Genomic DNA, 27,411 nt, shown 5'->3' on the forward strand with positions numbered 1-27,411 from the left:
CCACTACAGAACACACCAGATGGCCTCCTTCTTTAGAGACCGCAATTTCCCTTCCCACGTGGTTGAAGATATCCTCCAACGCATCTCATCCACATACAACACCTCCACCCTCAAACTCCACCCCTCCAACCGTAACAAGGACATAACCCACCTGGTCCTCACTTTCCACCCCACCAACATTCGCGTAAACTGCATCATCCGCTGACATTTCTGTCACCTCCAAACAGACCCCAGCACCAGAGATATATTTCCCTCCCCACGCTTTCCGCAAAGACCGTTCTCTCCGTGACTACCTGGTCAGGTCCATGCCCCCCAACAACCCACCCTCCCATCCTGGCACCTGCCATCGCAGGAATTGCAAAACCTGCGCCCACATCTTCTCCCTCACCTCCATCTAATGCCCCAAAGGAGCCTTCCACATCCATCACAGTTTCACCTGCACATCCACCAATGTCATTTATTGTATCCATTGCTCCCGATGCAGTCTCCTGTACATTGTGGAGACTGGACGCCTCCTCACAGAATGTTTTAGGGAACATCTCCAGGACACCCGCACCAATCAACCCCACCGCCCTGTGTCCCAATATTTCAACCCCCCCTCCCACTCTGCCGAGGACATGCAGGTTGTGTGCCTCCTCCACCGCTGCTCCTTCACCACCCGACTCCTGGAGGAAGAACGCCTCATCTTCCGCCTCGGAACACTTCAACCCCAGGGCATCAATGTGGACTTCACTAGTTTTCTCATTTCCTCTCTGACCCAGCTTACCTCAGTTCCAACCTTCCAGCTCAGTACTGTCCTCATGACCTGTCCTACCTGCCAATCTCCCTTCCCACCTATCCACTCCACCCACCCCTCTGACCTATCACCTCCATCCCCACCCCTATTCACCTATCGTACTCTTTGCTACCTTCTCCCCAGCCCCATCTGTTCTGTAGAATAGAATATCTTCATTGTCTTCAGTTCTCATACTGGACTTGAAAAATTCTATGTCCACAGAGTCTGCCAGACCTGCCAAGTTTCTCCAGCACTTGTTTTTATTTGAGATTTCCAACATCTGCATTTTCCATTCACTTTGTCTTTTGCTCCAAGACAAGTTTGTCATTTAATATCGCCTGCCCAGACCATCCCTTTTGTTGTTACTTCCCTTTCCTTCTTTTGACAGCATATAACCAATATCATTTTCTTCCCTCCTTCAGCTATGAACAAACCATATTTAGCTCGAAATGTTGGTGGAATCTTGTTGAGCAATAGTGGCTGATGAGCTGGCATAAACCCACATTGCATCTTCCAGGGAAGGCACATTGAATCTAATGCCATCAGGCATTAGCGAGATCTTGGGCAGACTTCCATCTGGAATGAAGAGTCCAGGGATGGAAATCCTGCCTAGTGAGAACTGGTGACCAATCAGAGGCCAGTAACTTTCTCACTTGGTCACGCCATGGAGGAATCTGCAGCTGCTGCTTAGAAGATCACTCACTATCATGGTGGCAAAATGGGCAGAAAATCTGAGCCACTGACTTAAATGTAATGGTGCTGTAAAATTTACTGTAGTTTGGAAGTATTTCACCCAGAAGGACAATGCTTTGTCACTTGCAAGTGTCAACAGTTATGAAAAGTATAATGCTTTTATGGGCATCGATGGGATCTTTCTCCGTAGTCTGTAAGACTAAAATCTTTTTGTAAAATATTCGATCTTTGAAAATGAATATTGAGTGAACAGCTGAACTGCATGCTAATTGAGAAAGATCTTTCACATCTTTATACAACAAAAGGAAAATATTGCAGCTGCTGGAAACCTAATTCTTTCATTTTTATGAAGAAACACTGAGATTGAATGTGAAAATATGGCCTTGGTAAATCCAAGGAATTTCTATGTACAGTAATAGCATATTACCTATCTGTCTCATCTCTTGTTAAATAACACAAATTTACTTAAACAAGGATTCCCTCTGTCAGAATAAGTGATTGCAATTAAACTGTTTATAGCTCTTTTAGTAGTAAATTTAACCAAAATGATTGTATCTTATGAAGTTTGGTATTTTACAGAAACAAAAATATTGGCAAGATATATTCTAAGTCTTCATCCTTTGTGGATTACATCAGAAAATCAGTAGAAAAGCTGGGAATGGATAATTCAAAGGTTAGTTGTTTAATTTATTTCTTCAACTATTTCTTTGTTTCAGACCAGCACAGTGTAACAATTTTATCACATACAAGATAATGATAATACTGTCTTGCACTGTTTGCTGTCTGTTACAAAATGTTGCTCGAGTGTTTAAGTGGCCAGTTAGTCTTGCTTAAGCTCAAGATTGAAGTAATAACTTGCACTGTATATTTTTAAAACTGGTTGTTATTCTGTTTAAAGTTAACTGGCCAGCACTTGAATTGAAAAAGCATGCAGAGAAATTCGGTACAAGTGCGATAATACTAGAGTGGGAAGTGGGCTGGTTAGAATGAGTTGGAATCTGGACCTCTGCTGACACTGAATGATACAATTCTCTGCAGATGGTTTTCCCTGCGTTCAGCTTAGTCACAAACACAGAACATCAGCACCAATCAGCAGACAAATGTAGTCTAGTTTGAAGCTTGTGCCAATATGAACCATTAAAATTTAACAGACCAAACAGTCTTATGGCTTTTGTACATTTCTCATTGAAAAGAGAAGATAGTAAGAAAGGTACATCTCAGAATTCAGCAACATTCAAGGTAAACACAACTAATTTGCACCTTCTAGCAATTTCAATAGGAAAATCTAATAGGTTTAAATGAACTTTAAATTGAGTAGCGAGAAATTATTAAAATATGACTGGTTACTTTGGCTATTCTCCAATTGCAGTGATCAATCAAATATTACCAATGAAAGGTCAAGCTACATAATTAAATGACAAAACTTAGGTACTGGCTGTTTCCTTCAACTGAATTGTCAGATATTTGGAAACAAAATACTTTTAATATGTTGTGCTCTTTTGATTGGCTACAACTGTGAATCTTCATAGAATGAATCTTTAAACTTATGTTGTAATGGAAATGATTGAATAAATCTTTTTCTTATTATTATTTACTTGCTTTTTGTTTTGAAACACTGGTTGTAATGTGCAACCAAGGGCAGAATTTTCTCAGTCCCAGAATAATTTGGGCTGTAGTAAGATGATGTCCAGCAAGGCCCAACCTGACACCAGCAACTTCCTCCTCAACGTCAAGACCAGAAAGTCTCATTTTCCAACTAAATGTTGGGATGTTGGAATGAGATTCTTGCTAGTGAGTGGTGAGAGGTTTATTAACATAGACTGTTGCGCATTGTTACCTTTATTAGGACTTAATCCCACCTCATTAATCTCCAAGTCTTCTACCTGCTGGATAGAAAATGACACCAAGAATTCCCAACCTGAAAAACAGAATAGATATCTTCTGTCTGTTTGAACCTTTGAAAGTACACTTTTGCATTTCAGTGCTGTACTTTGGAACATAACTGCAACTTTTATTGCAACGCTGCTGTGAAGATAGGGTGACATGGTGGTACAGTGATTAGCACTGCTGCCTAACTATGCCAGGGATTTGAATTCAATTCCAGCCTTGGGTCTGTGTGGTGTTTGCACGTTCTCCTCGTGACTGCGTAGGGTTCTGCCAGGTGCTCTGGTTTCCTCCCACAGTCCAAAGATGTGCGGGTTAGATGGCTAGACCAGGATAAATTGTTCCATATTGTGCAGATTAATTGGATTAGCCATGGTTAGTGCAGGGTGATGGGAATAGTGTGGGAATGTAATCTGGGCGGGATGGTCTTTGGAGGGTTGGTGTAAATTTGATGGGCTGAATGGCCTCTATCTGTACTGGGATTCTATGATTCTATGTTTCAGTTCAGGATGGGACCAGGCAGCATCTCAGAGCTGCTCAATTGCTTTCTTAGCACTCACTCACTTTGCACCTACCTGGATGCTCACAGTGTCCCTGCCTTGCCTTGTCTTTTTGTGTTTTGCCCTGTCATCCTGACCTTAATATTTCTGTCTTGTTGTGTTGCTTAGCACTGATACCAAGCTTGGCAGCTTGTCATCCCTGTCAGCAAAATCATGAGGGACATAGATAGGATGAATAGCAAAGTTCTTTTCCCTAGGGTGGGGCATTTCAAAACCAGGGGCTTTCTTTTTAAGGTAAGAAGAGGAAGATTTAAAAGGAACCTGAAGGGCAAGGTCTTCACGTAGGTAGTGGTTTGTGTGTGGAATCAATTGCCAGAAGAAGTGATAGATGCAGGTACAATTATAACATTTAAAAGATGTTTGGATTGGTACATGAATAGGAACGGTTTAGAAGGATATGGTTCGAATGTAGACCAGTGGCACTGCTGTAGTTTGGAAAACTTGGTCAGCATGGATGAGTTGGACCGAAGGGTCTGTTTCTGTGCTATATGATTCTTACTCTAATTGGGCATGTTTCTATATGGCAGTGCCATGTCAGTCTCACATCTACAGCATGTATCAATCGCATATATGGGAAATACATTGCATGGGCAAGAACCCAGTGGCCATGTCTGGCACTCCAAACTGTACATGAGTTTATCGACACCCAGTTCAAATAGCTGAGAGTTGGGTGCAGTGATCATTCATTGATTTAGAATTATTGATGTTCGACATGCAAGCACTTTGTTTCATTTCCAAGCGACAAAGACAATTTCCCTTTGATCTCTTTTCACTTTGGTGTTGGTGAATAAAAGTTACTATTTTGAAGTGATTGAAGACTTCTCTGTATGTGATGGTGCCACATTGACCAATGTTAAGGTGCTGAGTTACATGGGCATTGGAGAAAGAGAAACATTGACTTGAGAAGGATTATAAGACATGATATGGCTACGGACATGAGAACTGAGTGGTCTAGTGCTTAAACAGCAACAGATGTAGGAATGTGCGTTAAGTGCCAGCCATGCCACATATGTGATAAGCTTTGGTTAGTGATTGCTATCACACTGCGTGCAAGGTGAAGGACAACTCTGGACTGCCAACAATTGACTGGGTGCAAAGCTGAGGGTTAGAGATGTCTCCAGTGCCAGGGATTACAGGATATCCCGACAGTAATTGGGCTAGCGTTGAACTAAAATGGTATCATTGGGATGTAGTTAATGAAGAGAACTTGAATTGCATTGAATTAGGTTTATTTTCAAATGTACTCACATGGCACCATCCTAGGTACAAAGATACCTCAGTGCAGAATCTTCGGTACAGAGCAGAAAAATAAAGAAAGTGAAGTTTAAGAAGTTAAATAGTCCTTCTTACTAAAAATTGGAAAACAAAGAAACACAGTTAACAGTTTAACAGCACAGTCCGTAAGTGTCTGGCCATGCTGGGCTCACACTCCTCACAAGGGCTCAACATTCTCCAATTTGGACTCGATCCTGCCCTTGTTCCCACCGCTGCCCTGGGCTGCCTGCTCTCACCACCTAGCAGCCTGTTCCTGCTGCTGCTGTCATAGGAAACCTATTCCATCTCCTGCTACCACCCCCACTGCCTGCTCCCACTCTCACTGCCAGGTGTCCTGGGCTGCCTGCTCCCAATCTCACCACCCCGGCTGCCCCAGGCTCCCTGCTCCCACTCTCACCACCCCGGCTGCCCCAGGCTCCCTGCTCCCACTCTCACCACCCCGGCTGCCCCAGGCTCCCTGCTCCCACTCTCACCACCCCGGCTGCCCCAGGCTCCCTGCTCCCACTCTCGTCTCAGTAGTCCAAGGCTGCTTGCTCACAGCCTCAGTGAGAAACCCTCAATGAAACTTCATAAAAATGTAACTCTGCCTATTTCTAGTAAAATTCATCCCCAAATTATTTAAATTCAAATTTTCTTTTCTTACTGTTTTCCAAGAGAACTCCACTTTGTACTTTTAACACGGAGGAAGGAAAAGCTGATAGAAAAACAAATATCTAACTTCAAGTTGGCAAACCTATTCCAATATATTTCAAGGTATAAATTCTTATTCATTATAAATGTAAATACTGACAGTGTTGGGATGAATATCTGCTGGTGAATTTTTTTTTAACCACTTCATTGATAAAATGATAGTACACAATCAGGAGAAGCCAAACCTGAAGTCAACCCTAATATTTGTTATACTCTTCAGCTGAAGTTTTATCAGCTCTCTGCTCTACTGATTTGTACATTTTTATTAGGGAGTTACTCACTGAGGTGCTGATCAGGAGAGTTGGTGGGTGTTCCACTCCTACTTATGACCAGCAGGAGTTCAAACATATAGAGTGGAATCTTTTCTATCTCTGAACAACTTGGGCATTGAAAAGAAAGTTTGGAAAATTGTCTGAAATGCGAAGTAATGAGATTCCCAATGTCAAGAGAAAGAAGTTCCCTTTTCTCACCGAGCACTGAATGGCGAGTGATGAGAGGTCTGTTTACATTGCTTCATTAATATGCAGTTTCTCATTCTCCAAATCACAGTTTAGGAACTAGATAGTGACATGATGTTCAGAGCAGTAATCTGGTGACTTCAGCTCATCATTTGCTCTTCTGGCCCTCTATCTTAGACACCAGACACCAACATCTCAGGACATGCTCTGTGGGCATTGACCACATGCACCCCCATCTAGCAAGACATGTAGGTCACCGTCAGCAAAGCAGGTTGCTGATTTCCCTCTATCCAACACATATGATGCAATTGACAGGTCTTTTGCATGGCAATTATGGACTGCCAGTGCTTGACAGATGTGTGGCTGGGCTTTAATGATGGTGTTGGTGTCAGTAATCCTGAAATGTCATGAATGTGGCCAATATTTGTCTGTTGTGAGTGGTGGAACATGGTTAGTGGAGCACCATAGGGGCATGGTGCAATGGTAATGAAGCAAATTTGGGAAGGTAGCATGAGAAACCCATGAGGACTCTCAGAAATTCTTCATGAAATATGCTAAACATAACAGTGTCAATTTCCAGTGAAATTTAGCCTAGAATGACAGACAGTTAGTAGAAATTTTTGAAACTAAAGATTTTTAAGAAAAAATATGATAACATTTGCAAAAGTAAAGAGGTTAACATGCTGGATTATGATTAGAAGTTATTTTTAAGCCAAGTACTGTGATCCATTTATGTGGCAAACTTTTATTTTTAATATTCTTAAAATTAGCTATGCATATTGAATTAAGTGACTCTGATCAGAACAGTTCTTTGGTATGTTTTCCATTCTGTGAAGTAAAGCAGATCAGTAATTTGTATTTGACTTTAGGCTTACTGAATGCTTGCTTCTTTCATCTTCAAAGAGATTAAAAACATTTATGTGCTAAAGACACTATTTATTCGAAGGCACAGGAGCAGAAGTTGTGCAATGCAGTTTTCTATTTTATTAATTGATAGGGTAATTATTGAAAGTAATACTGTCAGATTGTCGTGAGAGTGATTGATGCTACTGAACTGTGGTAGTGATGGTTCAATGTGTACCGGTAGCTGGTAGAATAATCATTAAATAGGAAATTCCCTTGGAAGTTTAAAAAAAATTCAGACCAAGTTATATGCCTAGAATTTCTAAGTTGCACGCACTTTGCCCCAGATTTTCTGCTTTAAATTATGCACTGAGGGATTCGAGTTCCTGAATATGCCCAGTTTAAAGCTGAATGAGTCAATGGTGATACAAATTCATGTTGAAAAGCGTTCAGAATTGTCAACTTCTAAGGCATTCTATATGAACTAATGCATGGATTGTGTTGCAGCTGTTTTCAACGGGAAAGAAAACAAAAAAGTTTTGCGAATAGATTATACATATTATTGGGGATTTGTTAGAATATGCAGAGGTTTATCCAAAGTTATTTATTATAGAAAACAGTTTTGTTTTATAGTAGACTGTCCATTCAAAGCTAATTTGTAAGAAAGTAAGTCTTACAAATATTCACATTTTATGTTTTCTATTATTGTAGAACAGCTAAGAAGGTTAGACCTTTGAGTTCTCAATTGCCACTAGCATGTACAAATGTTGTTGGTGTATTGTCCATAACATTCTAATATATGCTAGGCGTGTGTGAAGACCTAGAATATCAATCCTCTAGTGATAAGCATCTCCTTTTGAATTTCATTTTGGTATAATTATTCCCTGATGTCGGTGATGCTGATAGAACTACATTTATCTTCAGTTGCCATGGGCTGATTTTGTGTTTCCCCACCAGTGAGTTTGAAGTTGGTAATTACAACTCATCTATACCCAATCTGTCTGAAATGTTACAATAGGGCAGAGGAGATGTTAGAAACCTTCCCAACCTCAGGAAAATTAATGGCCACTTAAGTGCCTCATCTTGTTGATGCCAGTATTTTGCTCACACTATGTGGGAAGCCTGGGTAGCAGAGGGGGCTGGATGGCAACAACCTTTGGATGCCACCTCTGCCCATTGGAAGCAGTTCCATTAAAGGTCATCTCACTCCATTCTTAGGGGACTTGACAAAGCAGATACAGAAATCGATTCCCCTTGTGGGAGAGTCTAGGACCCGAGGGAGCAGAGACTATGATCTTAGAATAAGGGGTCACACATTTAAGGAAGAGTGAAGGCGGAATTTGTTCTCTTAGAGGGTAGTGAATCTGTGAAATTCTTTACGCAGAGGGCTATTGAGCTTGAGTCATTAAATATACTCAAAGCAGGAACAGACAGATTTTTAATCAGTAAGGGAATTGAGAGTTATGTGAAAAGGCGGGAAAGTGGAATTGAGGATTATCAGATCAGCCATTATTGAATGATGGAGTAGACTTGATTCCTGAATGGCGTAATTCTATTTCTACATCTTATGGTTATTACTTTTCCTGGCCTCTTGAATGTATCCTCCAGTTGCCCCATTTACATTGCCTTTTAACCCAGACTTGCATGTTATTCCTAGTTCCTTAGCATCAGGGACTGCTTGTAGTCTCAGCATTACTGGGACTATGGAGTTGCTGGTCAAAGGGATTGAATGGCAGCTTTCTGAGGCGGACTAGGGCAGAAATCTCTCCTTAAAGCAAGTAGCTCTGCTCTCAGCATTAAATTTCTACAGGGCAGCCAACAGGATCTTGGTCAGAGGGGGTCCTCATCAATAAAGGATCTGGGAAATAGCACCTCTTAAAGTCTAACCCCATGAGAAAATGTGTGAGTAGCATCCTTTAATTGGTATAGTCCTTATGGTGTTAAAAAAGAAGTACTCTATTATTGACTGAACAGCAATAAACAGCTGGTATTATAAAGTCAAGCTATGACAGAGCCAGACTTGGAGATGATTGTGAAAGTGATTGTTTTACTGTGACCTTGTGAATCTTGTATTTTTTGGTTTCAAGCTTTCGGAGACACTGTCAGAAAAAAAGTTTGACAAGTAGTTACAGACCATTCCATGGATGTCCTCAAACTGTGCTGGTAGATGTTTGCACCCATTGTTCTCCATCCATTAGAGCTCCTGATCTCAGAGGACTCAGACTAGAAATATGCTGAAATAGAAACAGAAATTATTGGAAATACTCAGCAGGGCAGGCAGCATTTATGGAGAGAAAAAGAGAGTTAAGGGGCTGGATTTAATGGATCCCACTGATGTGAGCTAAATAGTGAGTATAATTGCAAGGAAGACCACATTTTCTTTTCTCATCAGCAGGAAATCAATGGTTGATTAATAATCAATGGGTGAATTGGACTGACACAGGAAACGCATCCGTTAATTAATTTGGTTCACTAATATGTCACTTAAGGGTCATTATCCATGAGCCTACCAAGATTTAGTGGTGGTTCAGGAATTCTCCTGAGTTTGTATAGATTCCCATGTCTCCTGAAGGCTGCTCAGCAAAAACATTTGGATTTTCCAGTGGCTTTCCTGGGTGGTCCCTCTTTCAAAGTCACTTGCTGTCAGTCAAAAGACCCCAGGCCTCTGGTAGTGGTGGCAGTCACTGTTCCCAGTGGGGCTGCTGGAAATTGGAAAGGAAAATTGGACTGGCAGCCCTTGTCAGTGAGTGGGAATAATGTTTATGTCACTGAGGTTCTCAATCCAGTCAGTGAAATGACAAATATTTAAATTAATTGAGCCTCCCTCACCAATGTTTCAGGTTGATGACCCTTCTTCACATGCTACATAAACAGCTAAATATTTCTATCAGTTTTTGTTTTTGTCTAAGATTTCCAGCATGTGCAGTGTTTTGCTTCTACAGCAATGTGCTGAATTTATGCCAGTTTTGTTTCTGTGGACAGGAAGCAAAAATCTATTCAATCTGCTTTCAGGAATCTACTAAAGTCAGATTTAAGTTATCTTGAGCAGATAACTAACTCTCTTAAATTGGATTTGGAGTATATTGTGGCAAGTTGTGAAAAAGTAAAAATAAACATGAATTAATAAATATCCTTTCCCTCTTCCTATAAAAATTTGGAATACTAACCTATTGAATTTGATTGTTTTTGACACTAAGTTGTTTCTAATTTTAAAATCAGATATTTTTACCTTCATTTAATTAGGAAACCAACAAGACTTTATTTTTAATTTTAGCAGACTCCTTAATAACTTAAATGTAAATCCACATTGAATTAATAGCTTTTTTAAAGAACTTTACTGTGGTATTGTAAATGAACAATTGAGTGTCCTGATGCTGAAGTTTTTATTTTTGTTTCAAACTATTACAATTAGCGAAGTATTTATCAATTATAATAGAAGAACTGGAGAAATCAATTGGTTCTCAACAAATAGATAGTCATCTGGATTTATTTAAAGGAAAGAATTGGCACCTTCCTCTGTACCTCTCTTGTTACAGAATTTTAATGAAGCTAGCAGCAAAGGTTACCTACCGGATAAATTGCATCAAGCAATCTCTCCTCATTTTTTCAAAAGAATGACAATGTAAATTGGTTCACTTTTACCCACATGTTAGTCAACAGCAACAATTTACATTTGTTTATGGCCTCTATTACTGTAATGCATTCTAAAGTGCTTTATTCATGAATATTCTTAAACACAAAAAGACTTCTTTAACTTGATTATTGCAATCATTAATCAGTCTACTTTATTCTGAGCAGATGGCCTAATGGTAAAAGTGGAATAAATGATAACCTCATTTTTATTGTCCAGAGAATCCATGATATTGGCATCTATTGTTTTAGTTAAAGACACAATAAATGGCAGGGTATCGGCTTTGGGTGCTGAAAATTGACTTCCTAAAGTTTGAGTTGGATTGAAACTATCAGAAAGACCTTCTTTAAGGTGTAGCAAAATTGCAGCGATGTGCAAGAAGACCTATCTTTGATTTTTTTTTTGTTTCCAACAAAGGATTGAGCTGCACTGACATCTGTTAAAGCAGAATAAGGTATTATCATTCTCACCAGAATTTGGATATGACCAGGTTAAGGACAAAGAACATTAGGCCTTCCTGTATGTTGACAAATTTCTTATTTATATCCTATAATTATGGTTTTCTCAATTATATGATACAAAGAGCAGAATATTCCCTGGCACAGATCATTGTGAACATTGGTGTGAAAGTTGGGATAATCACGTGAAACAGACAGCAAGAAACTTCCTGATATTAGGAGTAAAAAGCCTGATTTTCCAACCCAATGATGAGCAGTGAGATGGTGAGCAATGAAAGGCTTGTTTGCAAGCATTAATTGCACCTAGTTATTATGCAGTTCTCTCATTCTCACATTTGCTGGTTAGAAGCTAGATGGTGAAAATTCTTGATACAACAATCAAAAGTAGTTACCCGGCGATTCCAGATCAGTGCCCACACGCACTCCCTGCCCACGGGTGTTGGCACCCAATACATTACTAGCCTCACCATAGCATCATGGCACATCTCTGATCCACTTGCAAGACAATTCCGAGCTTGCATGCTTCACTTTACAACATGCTAGTAACTTTCAATTAAGTTCTGCTTTAAGAACATTTTGTGTGCAGGGACAAGCACTCATCTCATGATTTGGAACAACTTTCAAGGTCATTGCTTTCCCTTGTAGAGTTTGCTTGCTTAGTGATTCTGGATGCTCACAGCATCCTTGTCTTGCCTTACATTTTTGCACTTTAACCAGAGCTTAAAGGCTTCTGTTTTGCTTTACTGTTCAGCACAAAGCTGGACAGCTTTTTATGGTTGTCAGCAGTCATCAGACAAGGGATGGGTTTATTGCTGTTGTTACATCAGCTCACATCTGCACCGTGTGCCAGCGGAATACAAAGCAAGCAAACTCTATATGTATCAACCAAGTGGTTATTGTCTCAAAGTCTGTGGTCCAGTTTAGGGTGACAGCCTTTAGTCAGGTACTCAAGCTGAGTAAATCAAGAGCATCCTTTGATATCAGTTCAGGGGCTGGCACAGTCGGTTGACTGCTTGGTTGATGAACTCCATACCGTGAGCCAGGTCAATCCTGTGGCTCCAATGCAAATGGTTTGGGGCATCATAGGAAGTCATGTGGTGCACAGAGATCAGTCATCAGTCAGGGCTGTCCATCCAACTCAGTCAAGGGGGTGGGCCTCGTTTGGTCCTGGGATCTCACCCATTAACAAACAAAGGGGTGGGAGGGGTAGTTGTCAGGGCCCAATGCTGTGAAAGTCAATTCTATGAATTGGAGGCAGCATGCTGGGGTACAGAAGGTATAACAATTACGAAGGGGAGAGATAATGGACCATGGCAGGGAGAGAGATAATCTGGAAGGTGGGGGCATCTGCAAGAGTTGGCTGCAACAGTGGCGTATTGCCTGACTATATCTGGCTTGTTGACTGGATAGGCCTCAGGCTTGAGCTAAAATGGGCAGATAAGTAGTTGACCGTTTGGTTGAGAACATGTGGAACTTTAAGCCGATGGCGTTGACTGGACTACTGAGAAGGGAGTATCTACATTTTGGGGTTCACCAACTTAAAAGACTGAACGTGAGACTCACTGCTTGAAGTGTAACTGCAGTCTCCTTCCATTATAATATTAATAGCAAATGTGCAATTGAGCTAAAAATGGAAGCCAACACATCAGGAGTTGACAGACTAACTGTTTGCTTCTGAGAGTTAGGTTTCATTTTCAAGCAATGTGAGACCACTCAAAATAGCATTGCACAAGCATTCATACATTTCAGGTGAAAGACACCTGTAGGCACTGCATACTATGTGAACATGAACCTGCTTTGTGGACTACATCTCCTGGCTCCAAACACTCCTTACTACATTAATCATTACTAATCAAACCCATGAATTCCTATGACACACAAGCAATGTATTGCAAGAAAGATCCCTCCCAATTGACAAAGTAGTCAGCACTTACCAAGTCCCCATATGATGTAGGAGTTGCTCACTTCAAACCTTGGACTATAATAGCTGTGTAGCACACAAGGTGGCTAAAATCTGCAATGTTGTAGTTGCTGCTAGAAAGACATTCACTCAGGCAGCTGATGCTGGAAAGTAAACATTTATAATATGAGAACATATTTACAGTAATGCATCACCCATGCCACCTATGTGCTCTCAGATGTTTTAGTCTTTCTTTGTCTCCCACTATGTCTCAGTGCAGTCCAGGCTCCACAGGCTAGAGTGGAGGGAGCCTGAAGTTTTGATTAGGTGATCCCTAGGCCTGGGCTGTTGTAGTTAGAGGGTCCAGACTTGCTGAATGTGTGTGTGACTTGCAGGTGCACCCTTCTTGGCTTGAATTCCCACAGAGCTGAGGGCAGCAGACAGGTTGGAAGTGAAAGGGCTGGCCCCCTTAGGAGTGTCATGAGAGCAAACTTTTGTGAGGCCTTTATGGGGTTCCTTCTCCAGCTGGGTGCATACTGATACCACACTGGTCCTCGTGCAGAAAAAGTACCTGGTCTGAAGTCAAGGTCCTTGATCTCTCTGTCACTTTGCTGCTCATGCCGAGCCCCAATGCCTAAAGCGAAGGAGTGCATCTCCATGCCTGTACCCTGCAGGCACTGAATATGCTGGACTTAGCTCTCCATGGCAGCCTCTAACCTGTCCATGAGGTAGGGGAAAGAGAACAGACTTCCTCTGAGGTGCCCTGTTCACCTGTCCCTCCAGCTCCTTGTTTGCAAAGCATAACATGCAATTTTCCTTTGTCTGGTCGCGTCATGCGCAATTCACATGAACTGTGCAGGGCAGATCCAGATTGATTCCTATAGTGTTGATGAGTTTAGTTACTTAAATCTAATCCACATATTCTATTCAATTAAGTCTGATGTCACTCCATGGGAAAGACTGAAACAGCATTTAAAAACCAGTGTTCTAAATTTAGTGACATTTTTATTTGCTCCTGTTCTTCAAGATTTTTTTCAAAACCTATATAATTTGCTGAAAAAAGTCTGTTTATTGTTTAATATGCACTGTGGGACATAATTGAACTAAGAATTAAGCATGGTAAGGTTACAACCAAACAGAACAAAAGGACCCAGGCCTCTTATTACAAATGTTGGTAATTATAGTTATTTTTATACCTTGTCTTCCAAGCACCAGTAAAGAATCTGATCATTTTGTAGCTCAACTTCTTGCACTGTGCAACTTGATAAATCAGCAAGTACTCTTTGGGAAGTAATGCAATCAATACATAATATAGAAAATTGCAAATTAATAAGATGAATTGTTCATCTCACACAAAATAATTTGAAGTGGAATTCTAATGAAGACTCAGCAGGCTCCAAATGTGAATTCTGCTTTCTCTCCAAAGGTGCTGCCGGACCTGCTGAGTTTTACCAGTAATTTCTCTTTGTTTTAGATCTCTGGCATCTGCAGTTCTTTGTTTTATGAAATGGAGAGAATTGTACAAAATTACCTTGAGGCCTGTCTATATCTAGCGACTTGTGGAAGGACTTGTGGAGTGAAATAAGGGTTGAGGGGAAGGGTGAGAGCAGTAACAAATTAAAAATTCTATATATGAATGCACGAAGCATTAGACACAAGGTGGATGAGCTTGAGGCTCTTTTGGAAATTGGCAGATACGATATTGTGGGGATAACTGAGACGTGGCTTCATGGGGACAGGGCCTGGGAAATGAATATTCAAGGCTACATGTGTTATCGTAAGGATAGACTGACGGGCAGAGGGGGTGGGGTGGCCTTGTTGGTAAGGGAGGATATTCAGTCCCTTGCGCGGGCGGACCTAGAGTCAGGGGATGTAGAGTCAGTGTGGATAGAGCTTCGAAACACTAAGGGTAAAAAGACCCTCATGGGAGTCATCTACAGGCCCCCAAACAGTAGTCTGGATGTTGGAGGTAAGTTGAATCAGGAGCTGAAATTGGCTTGTCGCAAAGATGTTACTACAGTTGTTATGGGGGATTTTAACATGCAGGTAGACTGGGAGAATCAGGATGGTATCGGGCCTCAAGAAAGAGACTTTGTGGAGTGCCTCAGAGATGGATTTTTAGTGCAGCTGGTGCTGGAGCCGACCAGGGATAAGGCGATTCTGGATCTGGTATTGTGTAACGAACCAGAATTGGTCAGTGACCTCGAAGTGAAGGAGCCATTGGGAAGTAGTGACCATAATACAATAAGCTTCAATCTGCAATTTGAGAGGGAGTGGGTACAATCTGAAGTGACAATATTTCAGTTGAATAAAGGGAAATATGGAGCTATGAGGGAGCAACTGGCCAAAGTTCAATGGTTTAATACCTTAACAGGGAAGACCGTGGAGGAACAATGGCAGATATTTCTGTGTATAATGCAGAAGATGCAGGATCAGTTCATTCCTAAAAGGAAGAAAGATCCCAGGAGGAGACATGGGCGGCCGTGGCTGACAAGGGAAGTAAAGAAACATATAAGGTTAAAAGAGAAAAAGTATAACTTAGCGAAGATAAGCGGGAAAACGGAGGACTGGGAAGCTTTTAAAGAACAACAGAGGATTAGTAAGAAGGAAATACGCAGAGAAAAAATGAGGTACGAAGGTAAACTGGCCAAGAATATAAAGGAGGATAGTAAAAGCTTTTTTAGGTATGTCCAAGGCAAAAAAATGGTTAGGACAAAAATTGGGCCCTTGAAGACAGAAGCAGGGGAATATATTACTGGGAACGAAGAAATGGCAGAGGAATTAAATGGGTACTTCAGATCTGTGTTCACTGGGGAAGACACAAGCAATCTCCCTGAGGTAACAGTGGCTGAAGGACCTGAACTTAAGGGAATTTCTATTTGCCAGGATTTGGTGTTGGAGAGACTGTTAGGTCTGAAGGTTGATAAGTCTCCGGGACCTGATGGCCTGCATCCCAGGGTACTGAAGGAGGTGGCTCGGGAAATCGTGGATGCGCTGGTGATTATTTTCCAGAGTTCAATAGAATCGGGGTTGGTTCCTGAGGATTGGAGGGCGGCTAATGTTGTGCCACTTTTTAAGAAGGGTGGGCGGGAGAAAGCAGGAAATTATAGACCAGTTAGTCTGACCTCAGTGGTGGGAAAGATGCTGGAGTCTATTATAAAGGATGAAATTACGGCACATCTGGATAATAGTAACAGGATAGGACAGAGTCAGCATGGATTTATGAAGGGGAAATCATGCTTGACTAATCTTCTTGAATTTTTTGAGGATGTAACTCGGAAGATGGACGAGGGAGATCCAGTGGATGTAGTGTACCTGGACTTTCAGAAAGCTTTTGATAAAGTCCCACACAAGAGGTTAGTGAGTAAAATTAGGGCGCACGGGATTGGGGGCAAAGTACTAGATTGGATAGAGAATTGGTTGGCTAATAGGAAACAAAGGGTAGTGATTAACGGCTCCATTTCGAAATGGCAGGCAGTGACCAGTGGGGTACCGCAGGGATCCGTGCTGGGACCGCAGCTTTTTACAATATATGTAAATGATATAGAAGATGGTATCAGCAATAACATTAGCAAATTTGCTGATGACACAAAGCTAGGTGGTAGGGTGAAATGTGATGAGGATGTTAGGGGATTACAGGGTGACCTGGACAAGTTAGGTGAGTGGGCAGATGCATGGCAGATGCAGTTTAATGTGGATAAATGTCTGGTTATCCACTTTGGTGGCAAGAACAGGAAGGCAGATTACTACCTCAATGGTATCAAATTAGGTAAAGGGGCTGTTCAGAGAGATCTGGGTGTTCTTGTACACCAGTCAATGAAGGCAAGCATGCAGGTACAGCAGGTCGTGAAGAAGGCTAATAGCATGCTGGCCTTCGTAACAAGAGGGATTGAGTATAGAAGCAAAGAGGTGCTTCTGCAGCTGTACAGGGCCCTGGTGAGACCACACCTGGAGTACTGTGTACAGTTCTGGTCTCCAAATTTGAGGAAAGACATTCTGGCTATTGAGGGAGTGCAGCGTAGGTTCACGAGGTCAATTCCTGGAATGGCAGGATTGCCTTACACGGAAAGACTGAAGCGACTGGGCTTGTATACCCTTGAGTTTAGAAGACTGAGAGGGGATCTGATTGAAACGTATAGGCTTATGAAAGGATTGGACACTCTGGCAGGAGGGAACATATTTCCGTTGATGGGGGAGTGCCGAACCAGAGGACACAACTTAAAAATACGGGGTAGACCATTTAGGACAGAGATGAGGAGAAACTACTTCACACAGAGAGTGGTGGCTGTGTGGAATGCTCTGCCCCAGAGGGCAGTGGAGGCCCAGTCTCTGGATTCTTTTAAGAAAGAATTGGATAGAGCTCTTAAAGATAGTGGAGTCAAGGGGTATGGAGATAAGGCTGGAACAGGATACTAATTAGGAATGATCAGCCATGATCATATTGAATGGCGGTGCAGGCTCGAAGGGCAGAATGGCCTACTCCTGCATCTATTGTCTATTGTCTATTGTCTATTGACAATGAGATGCTAATTATCAGTAATGTATATTCCTATACGGCACTTAAAGTTTTCAATTTAGTTTGTATCCATCATTTATGGAAGTTTTTCCTCATGTTCTAAAAGATCAGGCTCTCTTGCGTTTGATTGGCCAAAATAATCATTATCTGTTTGTTAACTACATATATTTGCTGAAATGTAGACAAGGAAGAAACATTACCCAACACAAAAGAACACACTCCATTTGGAAAAATAAATAACTGATCAAGTTACTCAAATGTTTTCAAAGTGGCCAGACAGGAAACAGCAACTGCCACATTTTGTCAAACTTGCATACATAACCATGCTGTTTCTTCAGCCAACTGATTATATATGGTTGGCAATAAAGGTTATAATGTAAAAACAATCAGTCATTACCGATCATTAAACATGCCCATAAAATGGCTGATGTTCTTGTAAATTTATCCAAAAGATGTACTTTAAGAGCTTGACCTCCCTTGAGCTTGTCTGCAAGTAATCCTATATCTCAAGTCTTCCTTATTCCAGATTACATTTGGGGGAGGAGATAGCCTAATGGTATAATCACTAGACTATTAATCTAGAAACTCAGCTGATGTTGTGGGGACCTAGGTTTGAATCTAGTCTCGGTGAGGTTTGAATTCAATGCGGAAAAAATAAAATCCTGGAAATAAGAATCTACTGATGACTATGAAATCATTGCCAATTATCAGGAAAAACCCATCTGGCTCACTAATGTCCTTCAGGGAAGGAAATCTCTCATCCTTGCCTGGCCTGGCCTTCATGTGACTAGAACCACAACAATGTGGTTGGCTCCCAACTGCCTTCTGAAATTACCTTGCAAGCCACTTAGTTCAAGGGCAACGAAGGATAGACAATCAATGCTGGCCAGTTAGTGATCCCCATGTCCCATGAGCAAATTTTTTTTAAAAACCCCTAATTCTTCCAGTCCTTGCCTTCCCATGTGCTCGTGCTTCCTCTTGGCCACAGTGTCAACCTCAGCGCTGCTTAGCATAAACCTCACTTCCACCTACACATCTTTTCACCTTTCTAACTGTCTTCTCTTTTTAATCCAGATAATTTCCTCTAAATTTCGTATATATCTATTGCCTTGTGATGCACACCACACTTTTAAGAATGGCAAGCAACATATTGTAAGTGCATCAACAGTGCATATAAGAATAGGCCAGAGACAGGGAATTATCCAGTGAGTAACTGGATAATTCTCCTGAGGTTTGTCACCATCAATAAAGCACAAGTCAAGTGTATAATGACAGGCTCCCCACTTGCCTAGATGAGTGCAACTCCAGCAACACTCAAGAACTTTGGCATAATCCAAGACAAAGCAGCCTGCTCTATCAGAACCCCATTGTTAACTTTAAACATTCATTCACTGTACAACCAGTGCACCATGACAGCAGTGCATACAGTCAACAGGATGAACAGCAGTAACCTGCTAATGGTCCTTCAATAAAATCTTCCAAACCTCCAACCTTTACTATATAGAATGTCAAAGTGAGCAGATGCATGGGAACAATATCATCTGTAAGTTCGTCTCCAAGCCACACACTCTTCACTTCAACCTATGTTGCTGCTGTTTCAATATTGCTGGGCCAACAACTTGGAACTCCATTTCAACCTATAATGTGGATATACCTACAGCAGATGAACTACAACAGTTCAAGAAGGTGTGTCACCGTTACCTTCTTAAGCGAACTTAAGGTTGGACATCAAATTTTATCCTTTCCACTACTAGCAATATTCATATGTCTGGGATGAATAAAAAAAGCTAAAGAACATGAGTGTTGTGCTGTCATTGAGAATGGAGATAAAAGAAGAGAGGAAAAGAAACTTCAAAGAACAAGTAGAAATGCAAAACATTGCGAAAAGCAGTCAGATATAATAAGTTGGAACTTATACCACTGTTATGTAGATTTTTGGCTGACATTTTACCATGTTTGGGTGCATTGATATGCATGTGATAAAATCAGGTTTTTGTGATTTTTAACTGAAAACATTGTCCGCCCAAGTCCTTTGAGGCTCAAACTCTGTTCTATCAGTTATATGATAATGGCTGATCATCCAACTCATAACCCTGTTCCTGATTTCTCTCCTTACCCTTTGATACATTTATCCTTAGGAACTATATCTAGCTTCTTGAAAGCATTCAATGTATTGACCTCAACCGCTTCCTGTGACAGAGAATTTCACAGGCTCTAGGTGAAGAAATATTTGTCCTCATCTCAGTCCTAAATGTCCTAACCCATACGTTTAGCATGTGGCCACTGGTTCTGGACTCCCTGGTCATCGGGAACATTGTTCCTACATTTACTCTGTGTCTATATTGGTTGGAATTTTATAGGTTTCTATGAGATCCTGCCTCATTCTTCTAAACTATCATGAATAATGTCCTAACCAGTCCAGTTTATCTTCATTATTACTGATGAAGAGCTTATGCTCAAAATGTCGATTCCCCTGCTCCTTGGATGCTGCCTCATTGTACGCTTGCTACCCTGTCCTTCTTGATTGTACACGTTGTAGGTTTGGAAGATGCTGTCCAAGGACCTTGCTCAGTTGTTGCAGTGCACTATGAAAATGGTCACAGTCCTGACATTGTGCATTGGTAGAGGGAAAGTAGCAGTCAAAAGTGTTGGATGGGGTGCTGGATGGTATTGAGCTTCTTGAGTGTCATTGCAGAGAGTATTTCATCAGACCCCTGACTTATGCCTTGGAGACTATGGATAGGCTTTGAGCTGGGTGATAAAGTGAATTACTTACTGCAGAATTACTTACCTGCTCTTGCAATGGCAGTGTTTATGTTGCAGGTCCAGTTAAGTTTCTGGTCAGTGGTACCACGGAATGTTGTTATTAGATAATTCAGTGATGGTATTGACTTTGAATGTCAATACTTGGAATATCTTTTGGACTTGTTGTATAACCTGGCAGTAATGTGGCCCAAATGTTAGTTGTTATCAGCTTAAGCCTTAATATTGTCCAGGTCTTGTTGTATACAGATATAGACTTCTTCACTATCTGAGGAGGCGCAAATGATGCTGAACATTGTGCAATCATCAATGAATATCCCTACCTGTGAACTTATGGTGGAGGGAGAGCAATTGGTGAAGCAACTAAACAGGATTAGGCTTAAGACACTAGATTGAGACTTCAGATTTTATTGTCACATGTACTCAAGCAGAGGAACCTCGAGTATCCGAATATCAATTATCCGAATTTCGGAGTATCTGAAGAAGATCTCAAGGTCCTGATAGAAACTTAACATCAAAGAGGTGTTCCAACACTGATTGTGTCTTTTGTTTACAATAATTAAAAATGAACTTGGCTTACTGAAATGCTGCCGAGAACAGTCCTGGACATCAATGGGAGTCCAAGCACATCTCCAAATGACTGCCTTCTCTCTCTCTCTCTCTCTCGCTCGCTGTCTCTCCCCACACTTTCCCTGGAGTTCTACACAGCAGTGTACCCTAAACCCCTCTTCTCCTGATAATCTCTCCAACATTGTTCTGTACAGGGCAAAGGTGGAACTTGTCAACAGTTTCAGTAAAAAGTTGTGTGTGTGTGTGCGTTTGAGACTCATCCCACAAAGGCAGCAACAATCTTACTATTGGTGTCCAGTCCGGCTGCCCCAGAGAGGCGGTGAGGGCAGGTAGGGGTCTGGGTCAGACGTGGGAGGCGGTTGGGAAGATGGCAGACAGTGGGAGGGAGTAGGTTTGGACAGGGTTGGCAGGGGTGGTGGCGGGCAGATTTGGAACGAGGTTATGGGGGCAGAAGGGGGTGGGGTGGGGGGCTTGTGCGTAATGTGCTGCTGCCTAGTCTCCTGAATGGGGAGTGGACTTAGCAAGTGCTCACTGTATCAATCACATTGAACTGATTGGGGGGAGGGGCTTCAGCAGTGCTGCAGGTCCCTTACACACAAGTGTGTGTCTGCTCAGAAACAAACCCTGATACAGACAGAAGGAGTAGGCAAGCAGAGCAAGGATAAAGGAAACTTCAGAAAACTCCGTGTCCCAGAGGAGAGGCATTGAATCAATTAACTGAATAATCAATTATCTGAACGAAATACTGCCCACCCATCTTGTTTGGGTAATCGAGGTTCCTCTGTACTGTGAAAATTGTATAATGTCGCCACACATGCTGCCATTTTAGGTACAAAAGTGCCTATTCACAAAAAAAGTTTAGGTACAAAGTAGTTAGAGAAGCAAGAGTTAAAAAGTTCAGCCTTATTTCATAGAATAGTAGAAAAATAAAGAAATAGGTTATGGTTTACATTAAAGTCAAAAGATATGCAATAGCCATCATTTTTAGTTGTTTCATCAATTGCTGTCCCTCCACCATCAGTTCAGAGGTAGGGATATTCATTGATGATTGCACAATGTTCAGCATCATTTATGACTCCCCAGATATTTAAATTCCTTATTAAATAAAGGAATATGGTAAAAGCTCAACAGTCTTTGATGAATCCTCTGCTTATCTCACTCTCTAGGAGGCCTTAGCTGTTTGTTCTTGAAGCAGATACTGTTGCTGTTGCTGAGACTGCCACTTTTCCATTCTCCCCCAGTGCCTTGGGAACATGCCCTCGCAGGATCCACTCACATGACAAGCTGAGACACCACCATAAGCCACCAAGAGACTGACCGACATACTGCTGGGAGCCACAGAGAGACCAGGCCCAGGACCTGTCACGAGCTGCCTAGAGATCAGGCTGAGACCCCCCACAACCTGCTAGTAGACCAAGCCAAGACCTGCCATAAACCACAAAGAGATCAGGCTGAGACCAGGCCGAGACCTACCACAGCTGCTGAGAGACTAGGCTAAGAGATGCCAAAAGACCAGGCTGAGACCTGCCATGAACTGCTGAGAGAGCAGGCTGGGACCTGCCACGAACCACAAAGATCAGGCTGAGAGACTAGGCTGAGACCTGTCATGAGCTGCCGAGAGACCAGGCTGAGAGCCACCATGTCATCAAGAGACCAGGCCTGGGACCCACCTTAAGCCATTGGGAGACCAGGCTGAGACACGCCACAAACTGCTGAGAAACCAGGATGGGTTCCACCAGGAGCTGACGAGAGACCAGACCTGGGACCTACCATGAGCTGCCGAGACACCAGGTTCTGGACCTGGCACAAGCCTTTGAGAGACTGGGCTGAGAGCCATCTTGCTGCCGAGCCACCCGGGAGACCGGGCCCGGACCCAGCAACAGATGAAAGGGGGGATAAAACAGAAAGAAACAGAAGGAGTGGAGGAGCTCCAATTGGAGCATCCTACTCTGCCACCATCTTGATTGCAAATACCTATCCTGAGGAATTTTAGATTTTAGATTTTTTTAGATTACTTACAGCGTGGAAACAGACCCTTCTGCAGTGATGTCCTGTGACATGTCCATCGAGCAGTCAAGGCCCAGTCTGGGACTTTGCAGAACAGCTGCATTCCTCAAAATCAAAATCATTTGACCATACCTCCTTGATGTAGCCTTGTACCACGATTAGAATGTGAAATGCTGCCAGTTTGGCAACTTTGCTGAAGTTATATTGCCACTTTTGCAAAGTGGCTTTGAAATCAATTAGTAGTATGACCTGATTTTGAAAGATAATCCAAGAAAATTTCTATATTCTGGTTTTTAGCAGAATCATCCTTAAAAGTAGTTGTTTTTTTTCCAACTTCCTGATGTTTGTCACTGTTCTCTCCAGGCTATTCAAGTACACACTGAAACAGCTCTCCATAAATTACTTGAGAAAAGAATGATGTTTTGCAGCCTTGCAAAACAAACCAATTATTTTGATTTGATAGGACTGTACAAAAACTTGTGGAGACTAATCTAAGTTATTTATTATTTCTATTTTCCACATCTTGTCTTTCATTGAGTTTTTCCATATAATGATTTTGTTTTATGTTTGTCTTCTACAAAATGCTTGTTAAATTATATGGTTTGAACTGTTTTGAATTTGCCGAACATTCGCTAATTGGCAATAATTAAACTTAAAATTTATGATGGGGTAATTTTATGGTAATAAGATGTTCCAAAAGATTATTTATTAACTAGAAGTAATGGAGAACTGCTGCCAGTGATACTTTAAACTGGTGTTTTGTATGTGTGTTTTTTAATGTTATGAAATAATCCCATTTAAGTGAATCTTAGTGAAACAATATGATTAAAGTGATAAGGGACTGTCTAGATTTTTCCATACTCAGTCAGTAGCTGAAGACTTTTCACAAATCTAGTGTCCCAAACTGTAAGCAAGACAGTGTTTTGTTGTGTCTTACTTGACTAAGAGCTGGCAAAACAGAAAGGAACGTATGTCTGCATAAAACGTACTTGACCTCGACCAAATCAAATAACTTAGTTTTGGCTAAAAGCTTGTTACTTATGTCTTATTATCTGTATGGGGTACACTAACTACATATTGTAACAATTGTACTCTGACAGGTATGTTTATGATATTAGTTGGAACAATGCCAGTTGATCACGTGGTTATAATTCGACTTAGATATGTGCCTTTTTTTTCCTTTTTTCAGATGTCAGACAGTTTAATACAAGGCTATTATGACAGATACATGCCCCGAATGAAAGAGTTGGAAGCATTTAACCTGGTAAGCTTTGGGGAATAAACATAAAAGAATTTACACATGAGAAGCAAGGGAAGTATGCCGATTTTTTTTCCAGGATCACTGCCCTAAACACTGTTGGCCTGACAGTGCAGTCAAAACAAAAATTTGTTGCGATAGCAACAGTTTTCTAACATTATAAAGATCTGCATCAAGCAAAATTCATTCAATAAGAAGAATCCCATTTAAGCACAGTCAAGAGCAGACCAGGAGAGGATTTTTAGTATCTTCTGACTAATAGAATTTCAGCTGTCCATTCAAAGGAAACACTGGCCTTTACTTGTAGGCTATAAATGTGTCCACTGGTTTCTGGCTTGGGACAAGTGGTTGCTCTCTTTGTGGTCATAAGACAAAGGAATTTGGATCCACTGAAGGGTGGCACAAATTTGTAATTTGTTCTAAAATGTTCATCCCATTTTCAGATACCACAGGGACTGAGGAAAAGAAGAAAGAACATATTGGTATTCTAGTGCTGAGGGGTACCAGTGTAAAATTGCATAGTGCTGACAAGGTGCCAAAAGTGGTAAAATTAAGAGAGCATTTCATCCCCCAGCACTGACATGTTACATTAACCAGAATCAAAAAGATCAACAAAAACATTTTTTTTTAATTATAGGCAGGTGCAGAAATCAATAATTGAGCTAAGTTTCCAATTACTATGACAATTAATGCTGCACAGATATCTTGGTTAACTTGCTGCCCAGTAACATACTCACTCTAAGACTTAAGGCAAACACTTGTCAGTATAATATTGTTGGGTATACTTGTAGTTAAAGAAATTTTCATTTCAGTACAAATTATTTTAGACCTCTAGCAATATAGTCTGACTTAATTTAATTCAGTACTGTAAGTTAATAGGAATTCTTTAGCTAAAAATGGAGTTAAGTCAATATTGTGATGAGAAACGTGGGTGGCAAAATTTGGCTATTACGTCAAGGGGAGATGGTAGCATAGTTGTATGTCATAGGATTAGTCATTGAGAGGCCCAGGCTAATACTGTGGCTACATGGCTTCAAAACCTACCATGGCAACTGGTGAAATTTAAATTCACTTAATAAATCTGGAATAGCAAAGGTAATCTCGGTAGTAATGACTACGAAACTATCATTGATTGTAAAATCCACCAGGTTCACTGATGTCCTTTACAGAAGGAATCTGCCTCACTGAGCTGAGCCTACAATGTATTGTGGCTGACTCCTAGTAACCCACAAAGTTCAAGGGCAATTAGCAATGCACAACAAATCAAGGTCTTGCCAGTAATGCCCATATTCCATAAAAAAAGTTTTTACAATTAAGCAATTAAAAATTACATTTACATTTAACCCTAAAGTTTACAGTCACAGTGAACAAGCCATAAATTCTTCCGGAACTTCTAGTGCCCAATTCCTGCCATTGGGAGCTCTGACCCAGTGGAGTTTGATGAACAGGGTAGCAAACTTTATTACATTCCTGTTTTTCTATCCGAAAATAGTCCGAATAAGAAATATTGATATTCAGATGCTCTTGATAGTGAGAAGGGAGCACATTAACAGCTATGCTACAGTGACTCTATACACATGTATTTGAAATTTTGTTGGCAGTCAGTCTGAGGAGTCCAACAAAGAGCATACTGTGTCTGTGGGTAAGACATATTGTGTCTTGTGCATTCCAAGATTGTGTTAATTGGAGCAAGGAAAAGGAGGAGGTCATTTTACTCATATAATGTGTTGGCATATTTATGTATAGCATACTTAATTAACTTCTACTAAGGCCTGCTTGATGCTGAACTTGGAACTTGGAACTATCTTGGAACTTCAGAATATTATATTGACATAAGAATCCATACCTTATGAGCAAAAGTCGCGAACCTCCGTAAAAAATACTTTCTATTAAATACAATTAGTGACAGCTGTTTAAATAGATTAATAATTAAAACTGTTGACTGCATTATTCAACTTGGATAGCTGATGGATAGTTATGAAACACTTAAATCGACAATTGGAACTATTGTATGCATCTTTCTTTCAGCTGAAGGTAGCCTTATCCCCTTGTATAGAGGGTTTGATTCTCTTGGACCGGCTTTGCTACCTCAAAGAACAGGTACCTCTGTCTCTCACTGGGTGCTGTATGTGGGGTACTTCATTCTGCCAAAGATTTCATGCCTATGATGTAATTATGGAGATTTTCAGAAAATGCTTTATTTCTTTAAATTGATCTGTGTAGTTTTGCATTCTTTAAAACGTATGGCTAACAGATGTTCTATATATTTGCTATAGTTACATTTGTTTATCTCACTTAATCAAAAAAAGTGGCATTTAAAATACAGCTATAAGACAGAAGACAGTATGCAGTCCAACTGACAGATATATTTTACAATGGTTGGGTTAAAAATAGAATAAAATGGTGAAATTACAGTACCTTGATTGCTGTGAATTACCTGTATTAGTTGCAATAAATTATCTACACATGGTAACTACTGTAATTACAATATGATTTTATCATTATACACATGAGTACAAATGCAGGGACACATATGTATTCAATGTGAAATGACGTGTTTTGTTGAAGCTTTATTTTAATGAACCATCTGAAATGTTTCTTAAACTTATGTCTTTTGCAGGAAAATGTTGCATGGTCAGCATTAGTACAGCTGTTTGATCCCCTGAAGTCCCCAAGATGTTATGCGGTAATTGGCGTGAAGAAGTAGCACTGCTCCAAGTTCACATACCATATTTTTGATATAAGTTTGATTTCAAGATTTTTACTTTATCCATTCCTGTACAAACTAAATTTATGATTTTAGGGGGTGTGAAGTTTCCAGTTTTATGTTACATTTTTAAACAGTTGAATACAAATTTTGCACACATAAGTTGTTGAATAAATTAAAAATTTGAGAGAAAAAGTTATTATTGTAAATTGCATTTTCTGACCAGACTTGTTCAAGTGAAAGAGTTAAAATCTTTTTAAAAAGGAACATTCAATTTTTCATGCTATGAAAAGTAAGGATTTTAATTTTGAAACCACCAGCTTATAAGGGCCTCTTGTTGTTTTTCATAATCAAAAATTAATTCACATCTACTTGCATGCACATTTTTGTTTCATAACTTAAATTACGTTGAATAAGTGTTAA

General features: G+C 40.7%; 1 protein-coding gene across 9 annotated transcripts in view; it reads left to right on the forward strand.

The window, feature by feature from the left end:
* The window catches only part of mettl25 (methyltransferase like 25), a 90,319-nt gene extending 63,136 nt beyond the window's left edge, over nucleotides 1-27,183 (forward strand). For 2 of the 9 annotated variants that reach the window (XM_072551626.1, XM_072551628.1), the window contains 4 exons: nucleotides 2,048-2,141; nucleotides 24,213-24,287; nucleotides 26,310-26,381; nucleotides 26,902-27,183. In XM_072551626.1, coding sequence (XP_072407727.1) covers nucleotides 2,048-2,141; nucleotides 24,213-24,287; nucleotides 26,310-26,381; nucleotides 26,902-26,988 — 328 coding nt within the window. In that variant the 3' untranslated portion in view covers nucleotides 26,989-27,183. The other 7 variants (XR_011953402.1, XR_011953400.1, XR_011953401.1 and 4 more) reach the window with 5 other exon arrangements.
* Nucleotides 27,184-27,411: the final 228 nt, after the last annotated feature.

This window comes from Chiloscyllium punctatum, chromosome 32, assembly GCF_047496795.1.
Source record: "Chiloscyllium punctatum isolate Juve2018m chromosome 32, sChiPun1.3, whole genome shotgun sequence".
Taxonomy (NCBI): domain Eukaryota; kingdom Metazoa; phylum Chordata; class Chondrichthyes; order Orectolobiformes; family Hemiscylliidae; genus Chiloscyllium; species Chiloscyllium punctatum.